Below are 18705 nucleotides of genomic sequence, written 5' to 3' on the forward strand. Positions count from 1 at the left end.
AAGATAATCAGTCGTCAAAGGAAACATATTCATTTTGTATGCCTATCCACACGCAATAGAACACTCGGGAGCGCTGTTCGCTCTCGTCACAACCTGCCAGTACTAGATCTTTCCCAAGACAAGAAACCCAGGACCCTCCACTCCAGATGCGCTCGCGCTTCTTTTGTTCTCAGACAATTCCTGGCTGGAAGCCGCCTCATTTTTGTATTGTTTGTATTCTCGTCAAGGGAGGCTGATTCGCACACAAGAGGCTTGACAAACACAGGGATCGAAGGACATCATCCATCGCATATTAGACTATTCTAAGTTGACTGCAAGACAAACGCCGCTCGACCCAATGCTTTAGATGAAGAAGATAGCGGCGAGCAGGGCACCGAGACCAGCGAGGGGTGTGGCAGGGCCGAAGGTCACGGCGGCGTTGTCGTTTGAGGAGTCGCCTGAGCTGGTACCGGTCGAGGCAGTACCGCCACCAGTGGCAGTTGGGTTGGTCTCTGGGTTGGCCTTGCTGGTCAAGCAGGTGTTGACACCCTTGATGACGCCGTTGTCGTGGGCCGAGTCGAACAAGTCGCAGATGGTGGTGTTGGTGGAGGTAGTCTGCACATTGGACCCACCTCGGACGTCTGTAAGCTTGTTCATGACCACGCTAAAGGCCGAATCAGTATCACACACATGGCCATATCAGAGCTTTCGCGTCTTACCTATTGAAAGTGCCTGCGAAGTCGAGTGCGCCGACGATGGTTGTCAATTTTGGAAGCCCATCAATCGACTTAAGATTGGTGTTGTTTGCAACCAAGAAACCACCCCCGATGGTGGTGAGGGCTGGGAACGCGAAGCTGGTCAAGCTGGGACTGTCGACGAAAGCCAAAGTACCGCCAGTAGTTGTCAGGTTTGGCGCAGAGAAAGTCTTGAAAGTGTCGGAATAGAATCCCATGGAGCCTCCGACAGTAGCAAGAGAAGGCATGTCAATTTTGCTGACGTTTCGGAAAGTCAGGTTGGCGGCATTCTCGAGGTTGGGAAAGCTGATGGCTAAGTCACGGCCGTTGGCGGAGAAAGAAAGGGCTTGGGTGACGTTCTTCAGGTCGTTGACATTGACATCAGTCAGGTAAGGGTTGTTGTTGATGTTGAGTGTCGCCACTGCCGACAACTCGATACCATTAATGTTGTTCAATTGGGTGTTCGAGATGTAAACTGAGTTTGCTCTCTGGATGCCCTGAGCCATATTAAGGCTCTGTAGGGCAGGAAGGCCGACCCATTCAATGGTGTTCACCCCGGTGAGAGAACTGAATTGGAGGTTGGAGAGAATCGTGAGGTCTTCCAAGTGCCATGTACCCTGGATGGTGTTGATCTGGTCGGAGGTGATAGAGGTCAACAGCGTAGCATTGACGCAGGTGAAGTCACCCGTGATCTGTTGCACACCATTAATGGCGATGATGCCTTGGGCTTCTGGATCAATGATGACGTCTCCGTCGTATGTCTCGCAACCGGCAATCTGATCGGCGTCTGCGCTCGTTACGATGGTGATCGAAGGACCATCGCAGATGTCTCTGGTTTGAGCTGGGACCGTGTTAGCTTCTGCGTTGATTCGTGCCTATGTGTCGCCAGCTCTTGAACAGGGCTGATGATTGCTGTTGCTCGCTGAGACCGGACGTACCAAAGACAGAGCTCGCCAGCGCGAGGGAGGGAAGGATGACTTTTGAGAAGGCCATTGTGAATCTATGAATCGACAGAAGAGCTGTAGGCAAGGTCAGCAGACGTACTTGTGGACGCGCATTTCGCCAGGAAACGTGGGTACAGAGGTCACAAGATGACTCGCAGATGAGTTACGCGAGTGACCGACGTGAAGCTGCTGGGAGCGATGGCGTGAAAGATGGCCGGACTCACCAGATATGCAATATTAAAGAGGATAGAAGGTGAGAAGCTGGGCCGAAGCAAGTTGTAAGAACTTTTGCAGTAAGAGAATTAAGCTGTTGACTCCGTGGTGAGAAGACAACAAGGGCGAGGTAAAACGGCTTCAGCGAGGGAGAAGCTGGGTTTGTTGATTGTTGTTGCTGGAATTGTTAACACAACACAGCCGGCGGCAGGAGCGACTCTCTTGACTCGAGAGCGTCGACGCGTGGCTGGCTTCCTGAAGAGAAGAGGATATGGAAGGAAAAGTCCAAAGGAGCAGCAACGACAGACTGTTGTGCGTGAGCGGGCGTAAAGAAGGGAGAGGCAGGAAAATACACGCCGGCCAGAAAGGGAGAGCCCTGGCAATTGAAGGATTGGGGAGTCGGAAGAATGAATTGGGTTGGCAGGGTGGCGGATGATTGGCCAGACGCATGCCAGAGGACCTCCGAAATGGCCTGCTTGGACTTTCGGCCTGGCTGGTCAGTGGCTCTGCGTGTGCCCGCTCGGCGGGTTCTGACCCGCAGTCAGGGGCCTGCTCTTGCCTGGACGGTGGGTAGCTGGCCACCACCGGCTGGTTGAACAAGGGCAGCTGCAGGAGCGGTGCGGCAGCCACTGGTCGGGTTTCTGGGTGGCTGCCGCACTGGCTGCTTCAGGTGGAGATGTGGGGTCTGATTTGCATCATTAGTGCATATCTAGCAGGAAAAGGAGATGGCTTTGGTACGCGTATTGTCACGGCCGGGATCCACAATCTGCGTTGCTCTCGATCTTCCGCCAACCCAGTTTTGTGCTTCAGCCACCGCATGCAGAGTCAACCCACGCAGCTGCATGTGCCATCCCTCGGCCTGCACGACAGCACTTGGGAGAACCTCACCAGAGGCTCGATCTGAGACATACAATGTTTGAGTGTGGGGGATGCCACAGAAGCCGCCAATTCTCAACTGTCGTCGCACGGTGAATACCGCAGAACAAGGTGTACATGGTGAAGATCTGATCACGATAAGACTGCCGTGTACGGTACTAAGTTATCTCTATTGAGAGAAGCATTGATAGCACTCGGTAAGACTTCGATTTCGCTTGCTTAATTTCTCGTGATGACTACGGAGCATTCGCTGCGAACTATCGGTCCACATGCGAAAAGCAACACCCATGCATGCTTGATATCGCGGCTCTCCACCACAGCCACAAAGCTTTCAGCGGGAATGGGCAGACTTCGTTTATTTATCGCCTCGGCTTCTCTGTCAACCGCGTGGATAACTTTACAATTCAAAGTGCTTCACAGACAGAAAACATCTCAACGTGGCCTGGAGTCAATGTAAATGCAATCATCAGAGTCTGCTCTGTACGAGTACCCGGATCTCAAGATCAAAGTCCTTTGCTGCCTTAACCGAGTTTCTGAGCGGTCGATTGTGGGGAGGTTGAATATCAAACTCCTCTCCTGATCGGAGCCTTCAAAGGTTGCTGATCAGTCTCTCTCGTCATCATCGACATTCTGATATCGGGCCTCTGCACGCGTCCAGCTTCACAAGCGCGCAAAAGACTGGTTCGTTTGTGTGCATCAGAATGTGCTGATGCCCAATTGGTGAGAGGCTCGCCACACTTGTTGCACCATTGACTTTAGCGCATTTTCGGTGACAGTACAATACCAAGCCACATGCAAGCATGCCGGCCGGCTCTCCACCGCAGAGATAGAGCTATACCGTATTGAGACGGCCACTTTCGATATGATGGCTTTCAATTTCCATGAGATCCGCCGTTGTTGAGTGAGATTGTGATGAGGTGAGGCATCATGACCTCAATGCTCCCGACGTAGCAAATATGGGTACAAAGCCCAAGACTTCTACTGATACAGATCGACAACTACTTGGCCTGGAACAATCTATGTCGAGAGTAGAAGTTATTCGTGGGAGGATGCACGTAGTGACGGCACTCTCGCTGGTGGACGCGTAACACGCTTAACCTTTTACAAACCGAATGCTCGGATCAAGGTCGGAGTAACTGCCGCAACATGCCCTTTTGCATATATCGCACGACCTGACACGTTCTTTGATGCAAGTACCCGAGGACCTTCTGAACCGAGGAATCTTGGAGACACCGACTGATACATGATGCCCGGGAAAAGCACTTATAAACAAGTTCGTGACACGAAGGTGGAGGATATGAGATAACTCGTCACGTGGTAATTATGCCACAACAGACTGGCTTACCTCAGCCACATGGGCACCAGCCACAACGTCGCAGCGCGAACAGGCACTGAAACGCGCGAGCCAATGACATCTGATATTGGAAGTAACCTCCAGGATGGCATATATCGTCACCTTTGGCGACCGCCAGCAAGGTAAATCTTCGCTCTCGTCTCGTCGTGTTCAAGTACGTTACTGAAGGACCTACACTCATAAAGGCTCGGGAAGGCAACCCTCAACCTCTTCAAATTCGTCATTCGTTGAATGCTTGTACGCTCTCTGATCATGTCTCTCCGTCGATCTACAAGGATCGCACCCACTCCCGTTCCAGTAGTGGTAGAAAAAGCTGTGAACCATGTCAATGCGTCGAAGAAGCGGCCAGCGAGCACTCAAGCGCGGAGTACCCAGGCGAAAAAGCAAAGGGCTGTCGAAGACAACGAGCAGAAAGGCGTCGAAGTTTCAGAACCGACGAATCTGCTGGTCAACGGAGCGTCCAAAGAGGAGCCCGAGTTCAAAGTGCCGGTGACGCCAGCAAAGAAGACAGCTAGACGCAGCACTCCTTCCAAAGCCAAGCACCCTCCACTGACACCAACTCCAAGCCTCGTCAACGTCATACGAGCCCCCTACAGCTCCGGGGACATTGACGACACAACTCCGCCCCCCGACCGTCCTGTTGGACCACATATCACCAACGCGCCTCTCATCACCCCGGGAGGCACCCAGCATGTCGCGTATGAGGACACTCTCCCGGATTCGACACCTTCAAAGACAGGACTGCCACGCCCCACGGCAACAGCAAATACCGTCCTGGACCAAGCGTGTGCCCACCTCATCAGCGTAGACCCGCGTTTCGAAGCCATCATAGCACAACACCCGTGCCATATCTTCAGCGCAAAAGGCCTCGCCGAGATCATTGACCCCTTCCGCTCACTATCCAGCGGGATCATGGGCCAGCAAGTTTCCGGAGCCGCGGCGAAGTCGATCAAGAACAAATTCATCGCACTTTTCAACGAGGGACAAGATCCCGAGGAGGCCAAGTTTCCCACCCCAGCTCAGGTTGCCGCCACGGACATCGGACGCCTACGATTGGCCGGCCTCTCCCAACGCAAAGCAGAGTATATCCAGGGTCTGTCCCAGAAATTTGTGTCAGGGGAGCTTACAAACGAGATGCTCATGAAGGCCTCTGACGAGGAAGTCATGGAGAAATTGATCGCCGTGCGCGGACTAGGCAAGTGGTCTGTCGAGATGTTTGCTTGTTTCGGACTCAAGAGGCTCGATATTTTGAGCACAGGCGATTTAGGTGTCCAGCGAGGCATGGCTGCATTCTTTGGCAAAGACGTTAAGAAATTGAAGGCCAAAGGGGGCGGGAAGTGGAAGTATATGAGCGAGCAAGATATGCTGGAGAAGAGTGCGCCGTATGCGCCGTACCGGAGTCTGTTCATGTGGTATATGTGGAGGGTGGAGGATGTGGATGTTGAAGTTCTGGCACAGTAGGGACACGTCGAACATTCTTGGAAATAGCTGCATTCAGGATGGAGTCGCTGATCACCCTGGTGTATGGGACACATCACTGCGAGCTCTCAACTGTCGGGTGCAGTTCGGACAGCGGGTTGACTTTTCCTGCCCATTGTCACACCCATTACACCAAGTTCCACTACAAGGTAGCTTTGAAGGGATCCGCAGGACGGCTATGAGCAGACAACGGTGCAAGTAATTGATCAGCTTCCCCATGGTTTTGATTTCGAGGCCTCCCTCTCTGCATGTTATGTACAGTATTTAGCATTGAAACTCCTTCCGAACCGACTACATGTCGCAGTTGCTCATGACTTCTTTCTCGGCTCGACAATCATGCTCTCCAAGTCGGCACGCTCCTTCTCTTCTCTTTCAATCTCCTCGATGATGGGACTTAGGTAGGGGATATCCTGCAGAGCCAGATATCAGAATCGTTGTTAGCCAGGTACAAGTTCGGCGCTCTTACATCTTCAGGCTTCGTATGTTCCGCGGGTGGGAGTAGGTGGTGTGAGAGTGAGCACTGCGAATTTCCGTTAGCACATCTTCTCCTTCCTCCTTGAAAGGTGGTGAGTGGTACTTGGAAAGCTCTTCTGAGGCGGAAGACTCGGTCGTACGCTTCTTTGGGCGGCAGTCTCTTCAACGCCAGCTGAACGATGTCGTTTTCTTCGGGAATCAGGTCGTCATGACGCAGGCCTGGCACTGGAGATCAATACGGGGTTGCTTTCACATCAACTGAAGCTGTTCTTTCACGGGAGTACTGACCCAGTGATCTGTAGCCAGCTGTGTTGGCGTACCAGTTGGCGAAGGGCATCATCCACCGCTTCAGCCATGGCCGCTTGAGGATGTAGGGGGCTAAAGAGGGACCGGACATGTTGGGCTTGAGGAGACGTCGTGCTGCTTGGTGCTCTAGGGAAGTGGTAGAAATCAATTGCGCGCAGTCGACTGACCCTGGCTGAAGCTCCATCGCCGGCCAATGGGCGCATTCTGAGTGGAGCTTGGCATTGGTTCGTCCGGAAGGGAAGCTTGACCGACTGCATCATTGCTCTCCGCCTCCTCACCAACTCCGGCAAGAACGTTCACCCATCACATCATCCTTCGCTTCCCCATCATTACCACCTCAGCTCACGTCCATCTGCACTATCTCGGACCCAAGTGATATCGCCAGCCTGACGCTTCCTTGATGGCCGCCTCTGTCACTCGCTGACAGGGCTCCCGCTGCTCTGTCTGGCCGGCTGCATACCGGCTCCAGACCCCGCAGTTTCGAAACTCAACTGAACGGTACTACGGTCAAGGCGGTCACGGTGCAACTGACACCACTGCTCACATCCATCTCCACCTTGCCGCCATGAGCTCGTCATATGGGCCACAACTTCCGCTTCGCTCTTGACGAAGACATTGCTGCCGACTCCTTATCATCCAATGTCCTTCGACCGAGACCCCGAACAGACTCCTGCTATCTTGTCCACCCAATCACTTCGTCAAGCTCAATATGCAACCCCGATCGACGGTAGCAACTTCTCATCCACAATGTCTTCGACGTCTTCGCGAGACTCCCTCACGGCCCGAATCCAGATACACTCGACACAAGTTCCGAAGGCGTGGATCTCGCCCATCTGCGGTGCCGGCGCAGGTCTGGCATCCGGCATCGTCACCTGTCCCCTCGACGTCATAAAAACCAAGCTACAAGCCCAAGGCGGCTTTAACACCAGAACGACAAAAAATCCGTATGGTAACACACAGCAGCTCTACAAAGGGATCCTCGGCACCGGCAGTGTCATATGGCGGGAAGAGGGCATTCGTGGCATGTACAGAGGCCTAGGGCCCATGCTACTGGGCTATTTGCCAACATGGGCTGTCTATTTGACGGTTTATGAGAATACGCGGGAGTACTGGTACGATCAATGTGGCAGTTGGTGGATGGCCCGGTGTTATTCCTCCCTCACCGCCGGCGCCTGTTCAACCATCTTGACGAATCCTATCTGGGTCATCAAAACAAGGTTGATGTCTCAGTCTGCAAAGACCCCTAGCGCCAGCGACGGCATGCGAGCCCCCTGGCATTACACCTCCACACTTGACGCTGCCCGCAAGATGTACCGCACCGAGGGCATTCGATCCTTCTATTCCGGTCTCACCCCGGCACTGTTGGGACTGACCCATGTCGCGGTACAATTCCCTTTGTATGAGTACTTCAAGATGAAGTTCACCGGCTATGGTATGGGTGAACACCCACCCGAAGACAGCACCTCCAACTGGATTGGCATCTCCGCTGCCACCTTCTTCAGCAAGATCTGCGCCAGTACCGCCACCTATCCTCACGAAGTCCTTCGCACTCGACTACAAACCCAGCAGCGGAGATCAGCCATGACCACGTCCGACGGCATGAAAGTCCAGCAAAGGTATCTAGGTATCCTCCACATGTGCAAAGTCATTCTCAAACACGAAGGATGGCGCGCCTTTTATGCGGGTATCGGCACGAATCTGATAAGAGCAGTTCCAGCCGCTATGACCACTATGCTGACATATGAATGGCTACGCAACGTCATTACGCGGTTGCAGGAGAAAGGCGCAGAGCTGAAGAAGCCGGTTGACGGGTATCCAGAGTGATAGAAGACCGGACAGTGCACAAACTCTTCACCTGCATTGTCTGAGAGATCTGGCCCGGCCCTACACCCATGATGATGTTGTGGGAAAGCTCGAGCTGCACGTCGCCTCTCTGACATGGGATCCATCCGGCCTTGGAAGAAATTACTTCGCGGTCATCCCTGGCCAGTCCTTTGAGGCGGGCATGAAACACTAGAAGTCAACCTCTGCTCGAGACGATTTGCTTGCAGGGTCTATCAAGCTCCAATGCCGTGAATGGTCGTCACCGACAACAGTTTCGACGATGGCGGAGTGACCGGGCTGGCGATCGAGCGGATATGACCGGGCACCGTCGAAACTATTCCAGCCACACCTATTGGCGAGCTCAATGTTGATGAGGAACTTGATACCCGCTTGATAGTTCAGCTTGGAAAGAGGAATGGGAAGGAATAGATGGTCGAGTAAACAGACCTTGAATGAGCATAGAAAAGCCGGGGCTTGGACAGGTGCGATCAATCCGGGGCGCTTGGGAAATTGTACACCGGGTCGCTCTCGGAGAGTTTGTTTTGAGAGTCCCTGCCGATCCGAGTTGTGGGGCAATTGATGAACAGGAGCGGAACCAAGACGAGCGTGAGGAGCTACATTATAATATGTTTTCGGGCTACGGCCAAAGCACAAGGCTGCTACGAGCCGGTCCGCAGATGATTGAAAATGAACTTGAATACCTCTGGCTGGCCCCTCGTGAGCCTGCTGCAGCTAAACGTGCCGTCCTGATGATGCCACTGTCGCCAAACTCGTATGCAGTGCGAATCGATGACACGTTATCGAAGCGAATTCAGCGACAATACGAATTTACAGCAGGACAAGTCCTTCCACAGCTCGATCTCAGCGTGTTTCCACGCTTTCTCGGATTGTCATGTTGTGGTTCATTGGCTCGCTCGACAGTGAAATCCTCCGGAGGAGCCAGTGAAGCACTCACTGGGTAGACGCAGGCAAGTCACCGTCATCGTCAGCCACTGGCGACTGAAGATGTAGTGGTACAGTCCCTCTTCCTTTGTCACTTGTACCGGGGCTTTCGTTTCTCAGGGTTGGAAATTTCTTGCTCAAAAGGTCTAAGATCTTTCTACTGTAAAATACCCGGTCGGTCGGTCAGTCAGTCGACACTTCATTAGTATATACGGTCAGTACGAGCATATAGTACACGCAGTCAGTCAGTACGAGCACTACAAATAAACACGGCGTTGATCATTTCTCTGTCAGAGGCAGCACATACAAGCCTAGGACACACGACGTAGCATGCTGGAGCAGATTCCCGACGCTGAACGCATCTCGATCTCGATCTCGACACCGATGCTGGCTGATGGTGATGTGCCAGAATGATCACATACCTACCGAATTACAGTACATACGTAGAGAACACGCACCACTACCTAGGTATGTACTCTACAGGGACCGGGTCACCGAGTGTGTATTGTATACTTTGTAAGGTAATGTGTACTGTGTACGCCCACCAGAACGCCCTGCACTTTTTACTGTACCGTTGCTTGGAACTGAGGGAAATGCGAGCACCAAGAGAGGCTACCAGAGGGGGGGGGGGGGGGGCTCACTGGCTCGAATCTCAACCTTCACCCAACAGTCCCATGGTCACTCGATAATTTAAAAGTACTTCACCTCGTACGCGCGAGGACACGATACGGGTTGAATCAGTGTCTTCTGTGTTATAAAGTGGTGACATGACATCCTTCTCAGAAGGCCTTAGCACGGTACGGCAATATTTGAGGGCCTCGAGAGTGTAATAAGCAACTAAACCTGGTTTCACCGAAGGGCTGCCTTGTAATTTTGGCCTCGATGAAGAGAGGTTTCCCTCCCACGCCGAACAACGCAGCCAGCACCGGGAGAGCCTAATACAGTGCCGTCCTAAGGCACTGTGTAAAGTGCTAATCGTGGCTCTGCACGGGAGAGAGACACAGCACACAGTATGTGTGCGGAGTGGTTGGTTACCTACATACTTACCTACTCGACCGTATACTCGTCCCTCGTAGGAGGACATGTGAATAGAGGGTATTGAGGGTAATCAATGACACGAGTACGAGGATTCATCTTTTCATATTGTCGTTATTACCGGCGCAGCGTCGCAGCGTCCCGGACATGGTGGTGCGCACATAAAGGTACATAAACAGCGTAAAAAGGCTGAGTACTCAGTCCCTAGTTACCTAGGTATATACTGTAGTCACACGCACACACACAGTACGGAGGAAGTACTCCGTACATACTGTGTGGGTAGGTAGGTAAGCACTACCCAACCAAGGCATATGCACTCGGGATTCTGGATGAGGGGTACAGCAAACAGAATATAGGGTTACTCTTACTGTAGCTTCGCCCACGTACTCCGTACATCTATAACTACTCCGAACTGTCACCGTACCTAGGTCGCCTTGATCCTTGTTCCTTGAAAGGCAAGGCTGGCAAAGTCGGGGCAGGCTACTCCGTCGAGTCCGTACCCGCGCCAGTCACAGCCCGTTTTGGGACTGGCAAGAGGCGATACGAGGCTACAGGACGTGGGAACATGGTGTGTCAGAGGACCCCGAAAAGAGAAGGGCACCCTTGGTGTAACGTGCCCCTACAATATCAGACCGAGCGACAAGATCTACTATTTACTCCGTACTGACCAAGTCGTCCACACCTTCACCATTTCCGCGCCGATTGTTCGGTACGTATACTCTGTATACTCAATCGCCCTCTCTTGCAACCTTGCAACCGTTTGGGACGACTACTCTTGACCCTCCGTGGACAAACACACGAGGAGACAGTCCTGATGCAGTGGACGCACAGACGAGAGAAGATCCGGTGCAACGGAAAAAGGTCCGGAAATACCATACGGATATCTTTCATTACTTCCATAATTGTGGTACAATACATACGTCCTTGCGCGCGCAAGGTCCCTTCTAGCATTTACGTCTCTGCGATTCCTTCCTTATGTTGTTGAATAATGCAGGGAAAAAACAAGAACCATCAACATCATGAGTTGCGCCATTCGTACTCCGTCCGTGATCCAACGAGTCCGACTTGCTATCGATAATCACAAGTAACATCATAGAAAAGAGTCCAGCCACACACAGCAGCAAGAGAGTGCGCTGTAGTGCAAGCCAGGCCCCTTAACCACTGCACATAATGCATGCTTCTTTGTTCTCGATCGAGCCTGCAATCAACGGATTAGCCACATACATCCTGACTATGCCTCCTTTAACGGAAAAGTGACAGGGTATACTCACAGGCAAGCACTTTCTGGGCATAAATGTCCTCTTCTCTTTCTCCGTTCTCACTCTCCTTGTCTTCTTCCTGCTCGCCCTTCGATCTGCTTTCCAGACTTTCCTCTGCAATAGCGTCCGGCGGGCTCGAAGTTGCGTCTGTGGCAAGAATCCGGGGTGAAACCTCAGTACTCGACTCGCCTTCGCTGAGGCGTGTCTTTGCGAGCTTGTGGGCCACCGAGCCAATCTGCTTGTTGTCGTCACTGACGGCTGGCGGAGTTGATGTCGGCGTTGGAATGCCATTAATAGACGCGGTGTTGTTGCCGCCTAGGTTGGAAGACTTGGACTGATACATCGGCCTGGGGATGGAGTTGTAGTTTGACACACTGCTGCTGAAGCCAACGGATGTGCGTTTCTTGGGTCCAGAACGTTCGCGGGCAATGTTCGTATCGGCCACCTTGAGTTGTTCTTGGTCGACAGTGAATTGAATGGGTTGTGTGGCAGCCATGGTGCGGAGGTAGTACATGCCGGTCTTGAGACCCATCTTCCAGCCAGCAAAGTGCATGGATGTGATTTTGCCCATGGTCGGTTCCTTCAAGTGGATGTTCAGAGATTGGGACTGGTCGATGAAGGCACCCCGGTCTGCCGCCATTTGAAGGATTGTCCGTTGGCTGATTTCCCAGACAGTCTTGTACAACGCCTTGATGTCAGCAGGGATGTTGGGGATGTTCTGAACTGAACCACCATCGGCGATGATACGGTTCTTCATGTTGTCTGACCAGAGGCCAAGGTCGACCAGGTCCTTCAAGAGCCATGGGTTGACGACCTGAAACTCACCAGCCAGGACACGACGGGAGTAGATGTTGGAAGTATATGGCTCGAAGCATTCGTTGTTGCCAAGAATCTGCGAGGTTGACGCGGTAGGCATGGGAGCAACAAGCAGAGAGTTGCGAACCCCGTATTTGGCAATGTCGGCCTTCAGTGAGTCCCAGTCCCACAGGTCGGAAGGAGTGACATTCCACATGTCGTATTGGAGAATGCCTTGGGAGACTGGGCTCCCCTCGTATGTTTCATAGGCGCCTTGCTCCCTTGCAAGCTCGCATGAAGCAGTGAGAGCAGCATGGTAAATGGTCTCAAAGATCTGGATGTTGAGTTGTCGAGCCTCTGGAGAGTCAAAGGGCAGACGCAGGGCAAGGAATGCATCTGCAAGACCTTGAACACCAAGACCAATAGGACGGTGTCGCATGTTGCTCTTCTTGGCCTCTGGCACAGGGTAGTAGTTGATGTCGATGATCTTGTTCAAATTGCGGGTGACCACTTGAGTGACCTCGTGGAGGCGGCCGAAGTCATACTCGCCACGGGCTTGATCGACAAAGGTTGGAAGAGCCAGAGAAGCCAGATTGCAGACAGCAACCTCATCCGGGGCTGTGTACTCGACAATCTCGGTGCAGAGATTGGAGCTTCGAATGGTTCCCAAGTTCTTCTGGTTGCTCTTCCTGTTGCAAGCATCCTTGTAGAGCATGTAGGGAGTACCCGTCTCAGTCTGAGCCTCAAGGATGGCATACCACAGCTTCTGGGCCTTGACTGTCTGACGGCCACGGCCCTCCTTTTCGTATCTCTCGTAGAGCTCCTTGAAGTCGTCGCCGTACACATCGGCAAGCCCTGGAGCTTCATGAGGGCAGAAAAGAGTCCATTCCTGGTTCTTCTCGACACGCTCCATGAACAAGTCGGGAGTCCACATAGCATAGAACAAGTCACGAGCTCGGACTTCCTCCTTGCCGTGGTTCTTTCTTAGGTTCAAGAACTCGAAGACATCAGCGTGCCAGGGCTCCAAGTAGATGGCGAAAGCGCCCGGTCGCTTGTTGCCGCCCTGGTCGACGTAGCGGGCCGTGTTGTTGAACACACGGAGCATGGGAATGAGGCCATTTGAGGTGCCATTGGTTCCTGCAATATAGGATCCGGTTGCACGAATGCAGTGAGCATTGAGGCCAATACCACCAGCTGTCTTGGAGATCATGGCACACGTCTTGAGAGTGTCGTAGATACCCTCGATGCTGTCCTCCTTCATGTCGATCAAGAAGCAAGAGGACAGCTGGGGCTGTGGAGTTCCAGCATTGAAGAGTGTCGGGGACGCATGAGTGAAGCACTTCTGGGACATGAGATTGTATGTCTCGATGGCCTTCTCAATATCGTCGCCGTGGATGCCCACAGCCACACGCATGATCATATGCTGTGGTCGTTCGGCGACTTGCTTGCCAATCTTGAGCAGGTATGATTTCTCCAACGTCTTAAAGCCAAAGTATTGGTAGTTGAAGTCCCGGTCATAGACTATGGCCGAGTTGAGTTCATCAGCGTGTCTCATGACGCATTCGTACGTCTCTTTGGAGATCATGGGGGAGAATTTGTTGTTCTTGGGGTTGGTATAGTGATAGAGGTCTGAGATGACGGCAGAGAACTGCTTCTTGGTCTGCTTGTGGAGGTTTGAGACGGCAATACGTGCTGCCAGGATGGCATAGTCGGGGTGGGTGACTGTCATGTATGCCGCGGTCTCTGCGGCCTGCAAAGTCGTGTCAGCAACAGACGGATAACATCAGGTGGCAATACTGACAAGATTGTCGAGTTCGATGGTGGTCACGCCTTGATAGACACCAGAGATGACCTTTTGGGTGATGGCGGCTGCATCAACATGCTCTGGATCGAGGCCATAGCACAATCTCGAGACACGAGCTGTGATCTTGTCGAACTGCACGCGTTCCTTGCGTCCATCTGTTCACGCATCGTCAGCTCGTGGTCATGAAGTAGCAGACACAAACGATCTTGCGTCTCTGCGAACAGATATGTCATACCTCGCTTGTAGACGAACATATTGGCGGATTGTCCTGCGCAGCGGAGCGTAGCAGTTATAGCCTTTCTTCTGTTCTGCCTCGGCGGTAGCTGGGTTATGCAGGTTGCAAGGGATGATCGAGGAGAACGAAAACGAAGAACAGCACAGCAGTGCTCTTAAAGACTCTGGTAACTCCACAACACAATCTCCAGTCACTGTAGAGACGCAGGCAACAGTCTGCTAGTGTTTGGTAACGAAGGAGACGGTGGCCGGGACGAGAGGGAGCAAAACATGCAGATATAACCCGCCCGCATAAAACACGCCTAAGAGCGCGTTCGCGTTTTGGAGTCTCGCACTTTTGCCCCACCAGCCTAATGGCCGCCAAGGCCCAAGACGTCACTTTTCATTTGCCACTCACTTCTCGCTCTCCAGTCAACTCGCTGTGCACAGTAACTCGTAAGGTATTCCTGGCCGTCGAATGCCTCAGTCCATCACCGTGCGCCGTTCTCGATTCATTTCATCAAAGGGCCTACACAGTGACCGACTTCCAGCCACCGATCGCGACGTTCTATCAGTCTGGACTGCTGGGGCCGTCAATACCTGCTCTTGAGGCAGATGATTGTGATCGTGGGCCAGCGGCTGAGAGACACCCGTCTCCACGCCTGCTAAACAAAGCTTACAAATGCACTCAACGCGGCACAAGACCCCTTCAATATTGAAATGTCAGTCATCACATTCTGAGCTCTTCTCGAGATACAGCCGTATGTCCAAGCGAGCTAGATCTACACTCACACTTGATCCAAAACACCTCCGCAAAAACAAAGTGTACCCTGAAACCCAAGATAGCCAGCCACCCTTTCCAATTGTACACGCATGTGCAAACAGAATGACCGCGAGGCGGAAGCCAGTGACCAAATGTCTCAAAGCATCCTCTCCTTCCCCTTGCCCTTTATAGTATCATCATCAGCATGGTCATCGTTGTAGTCTTCGTCGCCTTCCCTCACGCTGCTCATCCTTTTCACCTGATCCCTCTCTTTGTCCTCGTCCTGGTCCACCTCGCTCCTGTTACTGCTCAGCAGACTCAAGGCATCGACGTTGACGACACGCAGCTTCTCCTTGGGAACAGTGAACATGACCTGGACAACTCGCTGCTGTACAGCTGTTTCTACGTCCCAGTCGTCGTCTTTTAAGAATTCGCCATCGTTATCGTCCAGTATTACTCCTGGGACCGGTTTTCGGCGGGCTGTGGATGAAGGGCCCGTATGACTCGAACTGGGCAAATCATCCTCCCAGTCCTTGGCTCCTTGTTTGCTGCGCCAGAACGAGGTTGGTCCTCCACTAAGCGTCCTTTTCACCCTCGTCTCCGTCATCTCGGGTGGTTGCGAAGACTTTGTCGGGCTGGGTTGCCCACTTCCAGTCTCAAAGGCCGCGACTCGATCTTGAACGTCAACGCCGCCAGTTCCAGTGAAGACGCGTTTCACGCTCCCCAGAAGGTTCAAAGCCCTCCGGCTGGAGTTTGTCAGGCTGCCCGTCCTCGAATATTTGTCTTTGCTGGGGCTTCCCTGAAGCGTACTGTAGTCTCGCTCCTCGCTTTGTCGCGGCTGGTTGCCACGATTGAGAAGAGACTGTTCCTCTCCCCCCGCTGACGGGGCCCACCGACTGCGAGCAGAGGCCAGTGTCTCTGCGCCGTCCCAAGCAGAACTATCTCGAGTGGTGTCAATATTGAGCGACACGCTTCGATTCGAGGGTGCTCGACAAAGCCCTGCACCGACATCGTGCCCGGCAGCGCCTTGTCGGCCAAACCCGAATCGGCCCATAGCCGCCGCGGGACCTGAGAACAAGGTATAACCCGCGCTTGCACTTCGCTGGGAGATATTCCGCGACACAGTGCCAGCGACTGATCTCTGAAAGGACCCGATGCTCGTCATGCTTTTCTCCGAGATGTTACTCCCGGTCCTGTCAGACTTCTCAGGTGAACTTGGAGGGTTGCGCGACTGCGAAAGATTCGAGTATGTCCTGCTATGGGCCTTGCTTGGGCTTCTCGAGACAGTCATACTCTCAGCAGCTGACTGCCAGTCGTCAACCCATTCTTCCACTTCCTTCTTCCGTTGCACAGCAGCTTCGTCCCGAGGAGCATCATCCGTAACGAGCGGAGGGTCTTTGAATGGATTACTTCCAATCGACCAATTGTCGGTGGCCACCCTAGGAGTCTTTGCCCGCTTCAGAGACCCGCTGTGGCTGCGTTCGTCCTCTTCCTCGATGCGGAAGACTGCCCCTGAACCCGTAGGTGGATGTTGATTGAATGGGTGATATATCGTGGGACCCCTTGCATTCACGCCCTTTCTCAAGCCTCTTGTAGGACTGGGTATCTCCATTTGCACGCCGGTACGCTCGGCGTGTCGGGCACTATTGATCTCGCTACCCGCAGTCGTTGGACGTTGCTGATCGTTGTGACTGGCCATGACCACGGGTGCCCACGGAACCGGGTTCCTCGAGCTTTCAATCTTTGCTTCTTGTGCTGCACCCCAACTGGCGCTCCGCATGTTTGCATATCTCGCTTCATCTTCATCGGGTGGTAGTGGTGAGTGATATCGCTCAGCACCAAGAGCTAGTTCACGAAGCTCTTTTTCACGTAGAGCGCGTTTTGCCCTGAGTTTCCGTGAGTAGAGAAGCCAAACTATGGCAATCACGGCGGCTGCTGCCACGCCAAGGCCCACCCCTGCGCCTATGCCTGCCTTCTCCGAGGTCTTCAGTCCTGAAGTGGATGGTGCAGCGCTCGTGGGTTTAGACGATGAGCCGGAAAAATGAGGGTTCGTGTACACATCGGTCCATTCGAAGCTTGTGGTGTTCAGGAAAGAGATATTACGCGAGAGATCGCGTTTGTTCCGGGACCCAGACGGAGCGATCGAGTGGCCGCCAGTGACCATCATAACGCCGCCAGATAGCATTGTCGCGGCATGACCGTAGATGCCCTGGTCAGCATCGACCGGACTGGAACTCGAGGAAGGAAGCGTCCAAGCCCAATCTCCCTCGCCACCATATTCTTGAGCTATGTTCAGAACGGCCAGTTGTGGTTGGGCGGGGGTATTGATGTCACCAACCCAACCTCCAAACACCACTATCTTGGATCCATCGTCGGTCAGGATCGCAGTATGGCCAGATCGTGGTTCGATAGCATGCTCCGCTTGGGTCGCGTCGACGAACGCCCACGACTCCTGGGGCAATGAGAAGATGGCCAACTGCGACATGTTGATGAAGGCGTTCTGCGTGTGGCCGCCGATGAGGGCGAAGTTCTGCTGCTGCGACACCGTGTTTTCTGAAGTGTTCGAGGAAGTTGGCACCAGCGGCGTTATGGTCAAGCCCGCTTCTGCGACCGGCGGCGCCCTTGCTCCGGTCAATGAAACAGTATAAGGGCGATCGTCGTTCGTAATATAGCCTTGTGCGAAGGTGAGCATGGTGTTTGAGTAAGCCGCGTCCAAGGTCCAACTGCCGGCGTCCGGAGACTTGTTGTTAGGACACATGCCGCCAAAAATGTATAGAGAGACATTGTCGAGTGAATTCGTTGGAGAGAAGGTGAAGCCGGCGGAGAGGTACTTCAGGCCCAAGGACTCATCATCTGTATCCAGCACTGGCGTCTTCCACGCGCCACTTCTGAAGTCGGTGTCGAATATGAACCTCCATAATTCCAGATCTTGTGTAGGATCATTGCAATCGCCCACCAGCACTGAGAAGCCTTCATCGTCCGGAGGGAGCGTGAGAAATGCGCGTGGCTCGGATTCTGATAGAAAGGGTAGGGTTTCAAACGGCGTCGTTCTCGGCGAACTCGAGTTCACGGTCTCGGATGTATTGAGCCAGGAAAGCGAGAACTGATAGGTGGCCGACGGCTGTGGTGAGAAGATGTAGACAACCGAGCCATTTTGCGCTGGCACGATGCGCGTGGGATTGTAGGGCAGTTCCGGTCGTGCCAATGCGGGTGCCACCAAGGTCAAGAGGCCGGCGGAGAGAGGGACGAGCGCTTGTAACATGTCTCGTGTCGGGTGTCAGGTCATAGTTGTCAGGATCGAGTTGTCATCCAGGCTGGCAAACAGACCCGTCTGCGGCCTTCCGCAGCCTCCAGATTGTAAGAGGTCGTCGTCGTCGTGGTTCACTTGTTTGCTCTCGGGGTGGAAAGAGTCGAACGAGAGGGTGGGACCTGGATTTTCACAGGAGGAATGCGCAGGAGGACTTCGAGAAGGACCCGGTGGAGTGGCTGGGCCGGAAATCGCAGTCTTTGCGGGGTGGGATGCGAGTGGTAAACACTGAAACTACCGCCAGCCACATCAAACTCACAGCCCGATGCAGGCGACTTTAGCGAACGCGAGCTGCGAACCCTTTCGAATCGGCCAATCGCTTTGTCGTGATGCAACAAGGAAGTTTGCGCCATCGGTGGCCTCTCTGCCACCACAGGGTCGTCCAGAACGTGGCGGACGACTGA

At 53.4% G+C, this 18705-nt stretch overlaps 6 protein-coding genes across 6 annotated transcripts; 2 read left to right on the forward strand and 4 right to left on the reverse strand.

Annotated features, from left to right (window-relative positions):
* Window positions 1-342: 342 nt before the first annotated feature.
* G647_06081 (uncharacterized protein) lies at window positions 343-1706 on the reverse strand (the record flags this gene model as incomplete). The annotated part of the gene is made up of 3 exons (XM_008730406.1): window positions 343-643; window positions 699-1554; window positions 1652-1706. The coding sequence occupies 3 exons, from the start codon at window positions 1704-1706 to the stop codon at window positions 343-345; spliced, it is 1212 nt and encodes a 403-aa protein (XP_008728628.1).
* A 2646-nt stretch (window positions 1707-4352) lies between these two features.
* On the forward strand, window positions 4353-5561 carry G647_06082 (uncharacterized protein; the record flags this gene model as incomplete). The annotated part of the gene is made up of 1 exon (XM_008730407.1): window positions 4353-5561. The coding sequence occupies one exon, from the start codon at window positions 4353-4355 to the stop codon at window positions 5559-5561; it is 1209 nt and encodes a 402-aa protein (XP_008728629.1).
* Window positions 5562-5887: 326 nt separating this feature from the next.
* On the reverse strand, window positions 5888-6450 carry G647_06083 (uncharacterized protein; the record flags this gene model as incomplete). The annotated part of the gene is made up of 4 exons (XM_008730408.1): window positions 5888-5989; window positions 6046-6099; window positions 6157-6272; window positions 6342-6450. 4 exons carry the CDS (start codon window positions 6448-6450, stop codon window positions 5888-5890), a joined length of 381 nt encoding a protein of 126 aa, XP_008728630.1.
* Window positions 6451-7106: 656 nt separating this feature from the next.
* G647_06084 (uncharacterized protein) lies at window positions 7107-8183 on the forward strand (the record flags this gene model as incomplete). The annotated part of the gene is made up of 1 exon (XM_008730409.1): window positions 7107-8183. One exon carries the CDS (start codon window positions 7107-7109, stop codon window positions 8181-8183), a length of 1077 nt encoding a protein of 358 aa, XP_008728631.1.
* Window positions 8184-11402: 3219 nt separating this feature from the next.
* G647_06085 (ribonucleoside-diphosphate reductase large chain) lies at window positions 11403-14272 on the reverse strand (the record flags this gene model as incomplete). Its single annotated transcript, XM_008730410.1, has 3 exons — window positions 11403-13964; window positions 14016-14173; window positions 14254-14272. 3 exons carry the CDS (start codon window positions 14270-14272, stop codon window positions 11403-11405), a joined length of 2739 nt encoding a protein of 912 aa, XP_008728632.1.
* Window positions 14273-15151: 879 nt separating this feature from the next.
* G647_06086 (uncharacterized protein) lies at window positions 15152-18256 on the reverse strand (the record flags this gene model as incomplete). Its single annotated transcript, XM_008730411.1, has 1 exon — window positions 15152-18256. One exon carries the CDS (start codon window positions 18254-18256, stop codon window positions 15152-15154), a length of 3105 nt encoding a protein of 1034 aa, XP_008728633.1.
* Window positions 18257-18705: the final 449 nt, after the last annotated feature.

The sequence above is a fragment of the Cladophialophora carrionii genome, assembly GCF_000365165.1.
Source record: "Cladophialophora carrionii CBS 160.54 unplaced genomic scaffold supercont1.5, whole genome shotgun sequence".
Lineage (NCBI taxonomy): Eukaryota > Fungi > Ascomycota > Eurotiomycetes > Chaetothyriales > Herpotrichiellaceae > Cladophialophora > Cladophialophora carrionii.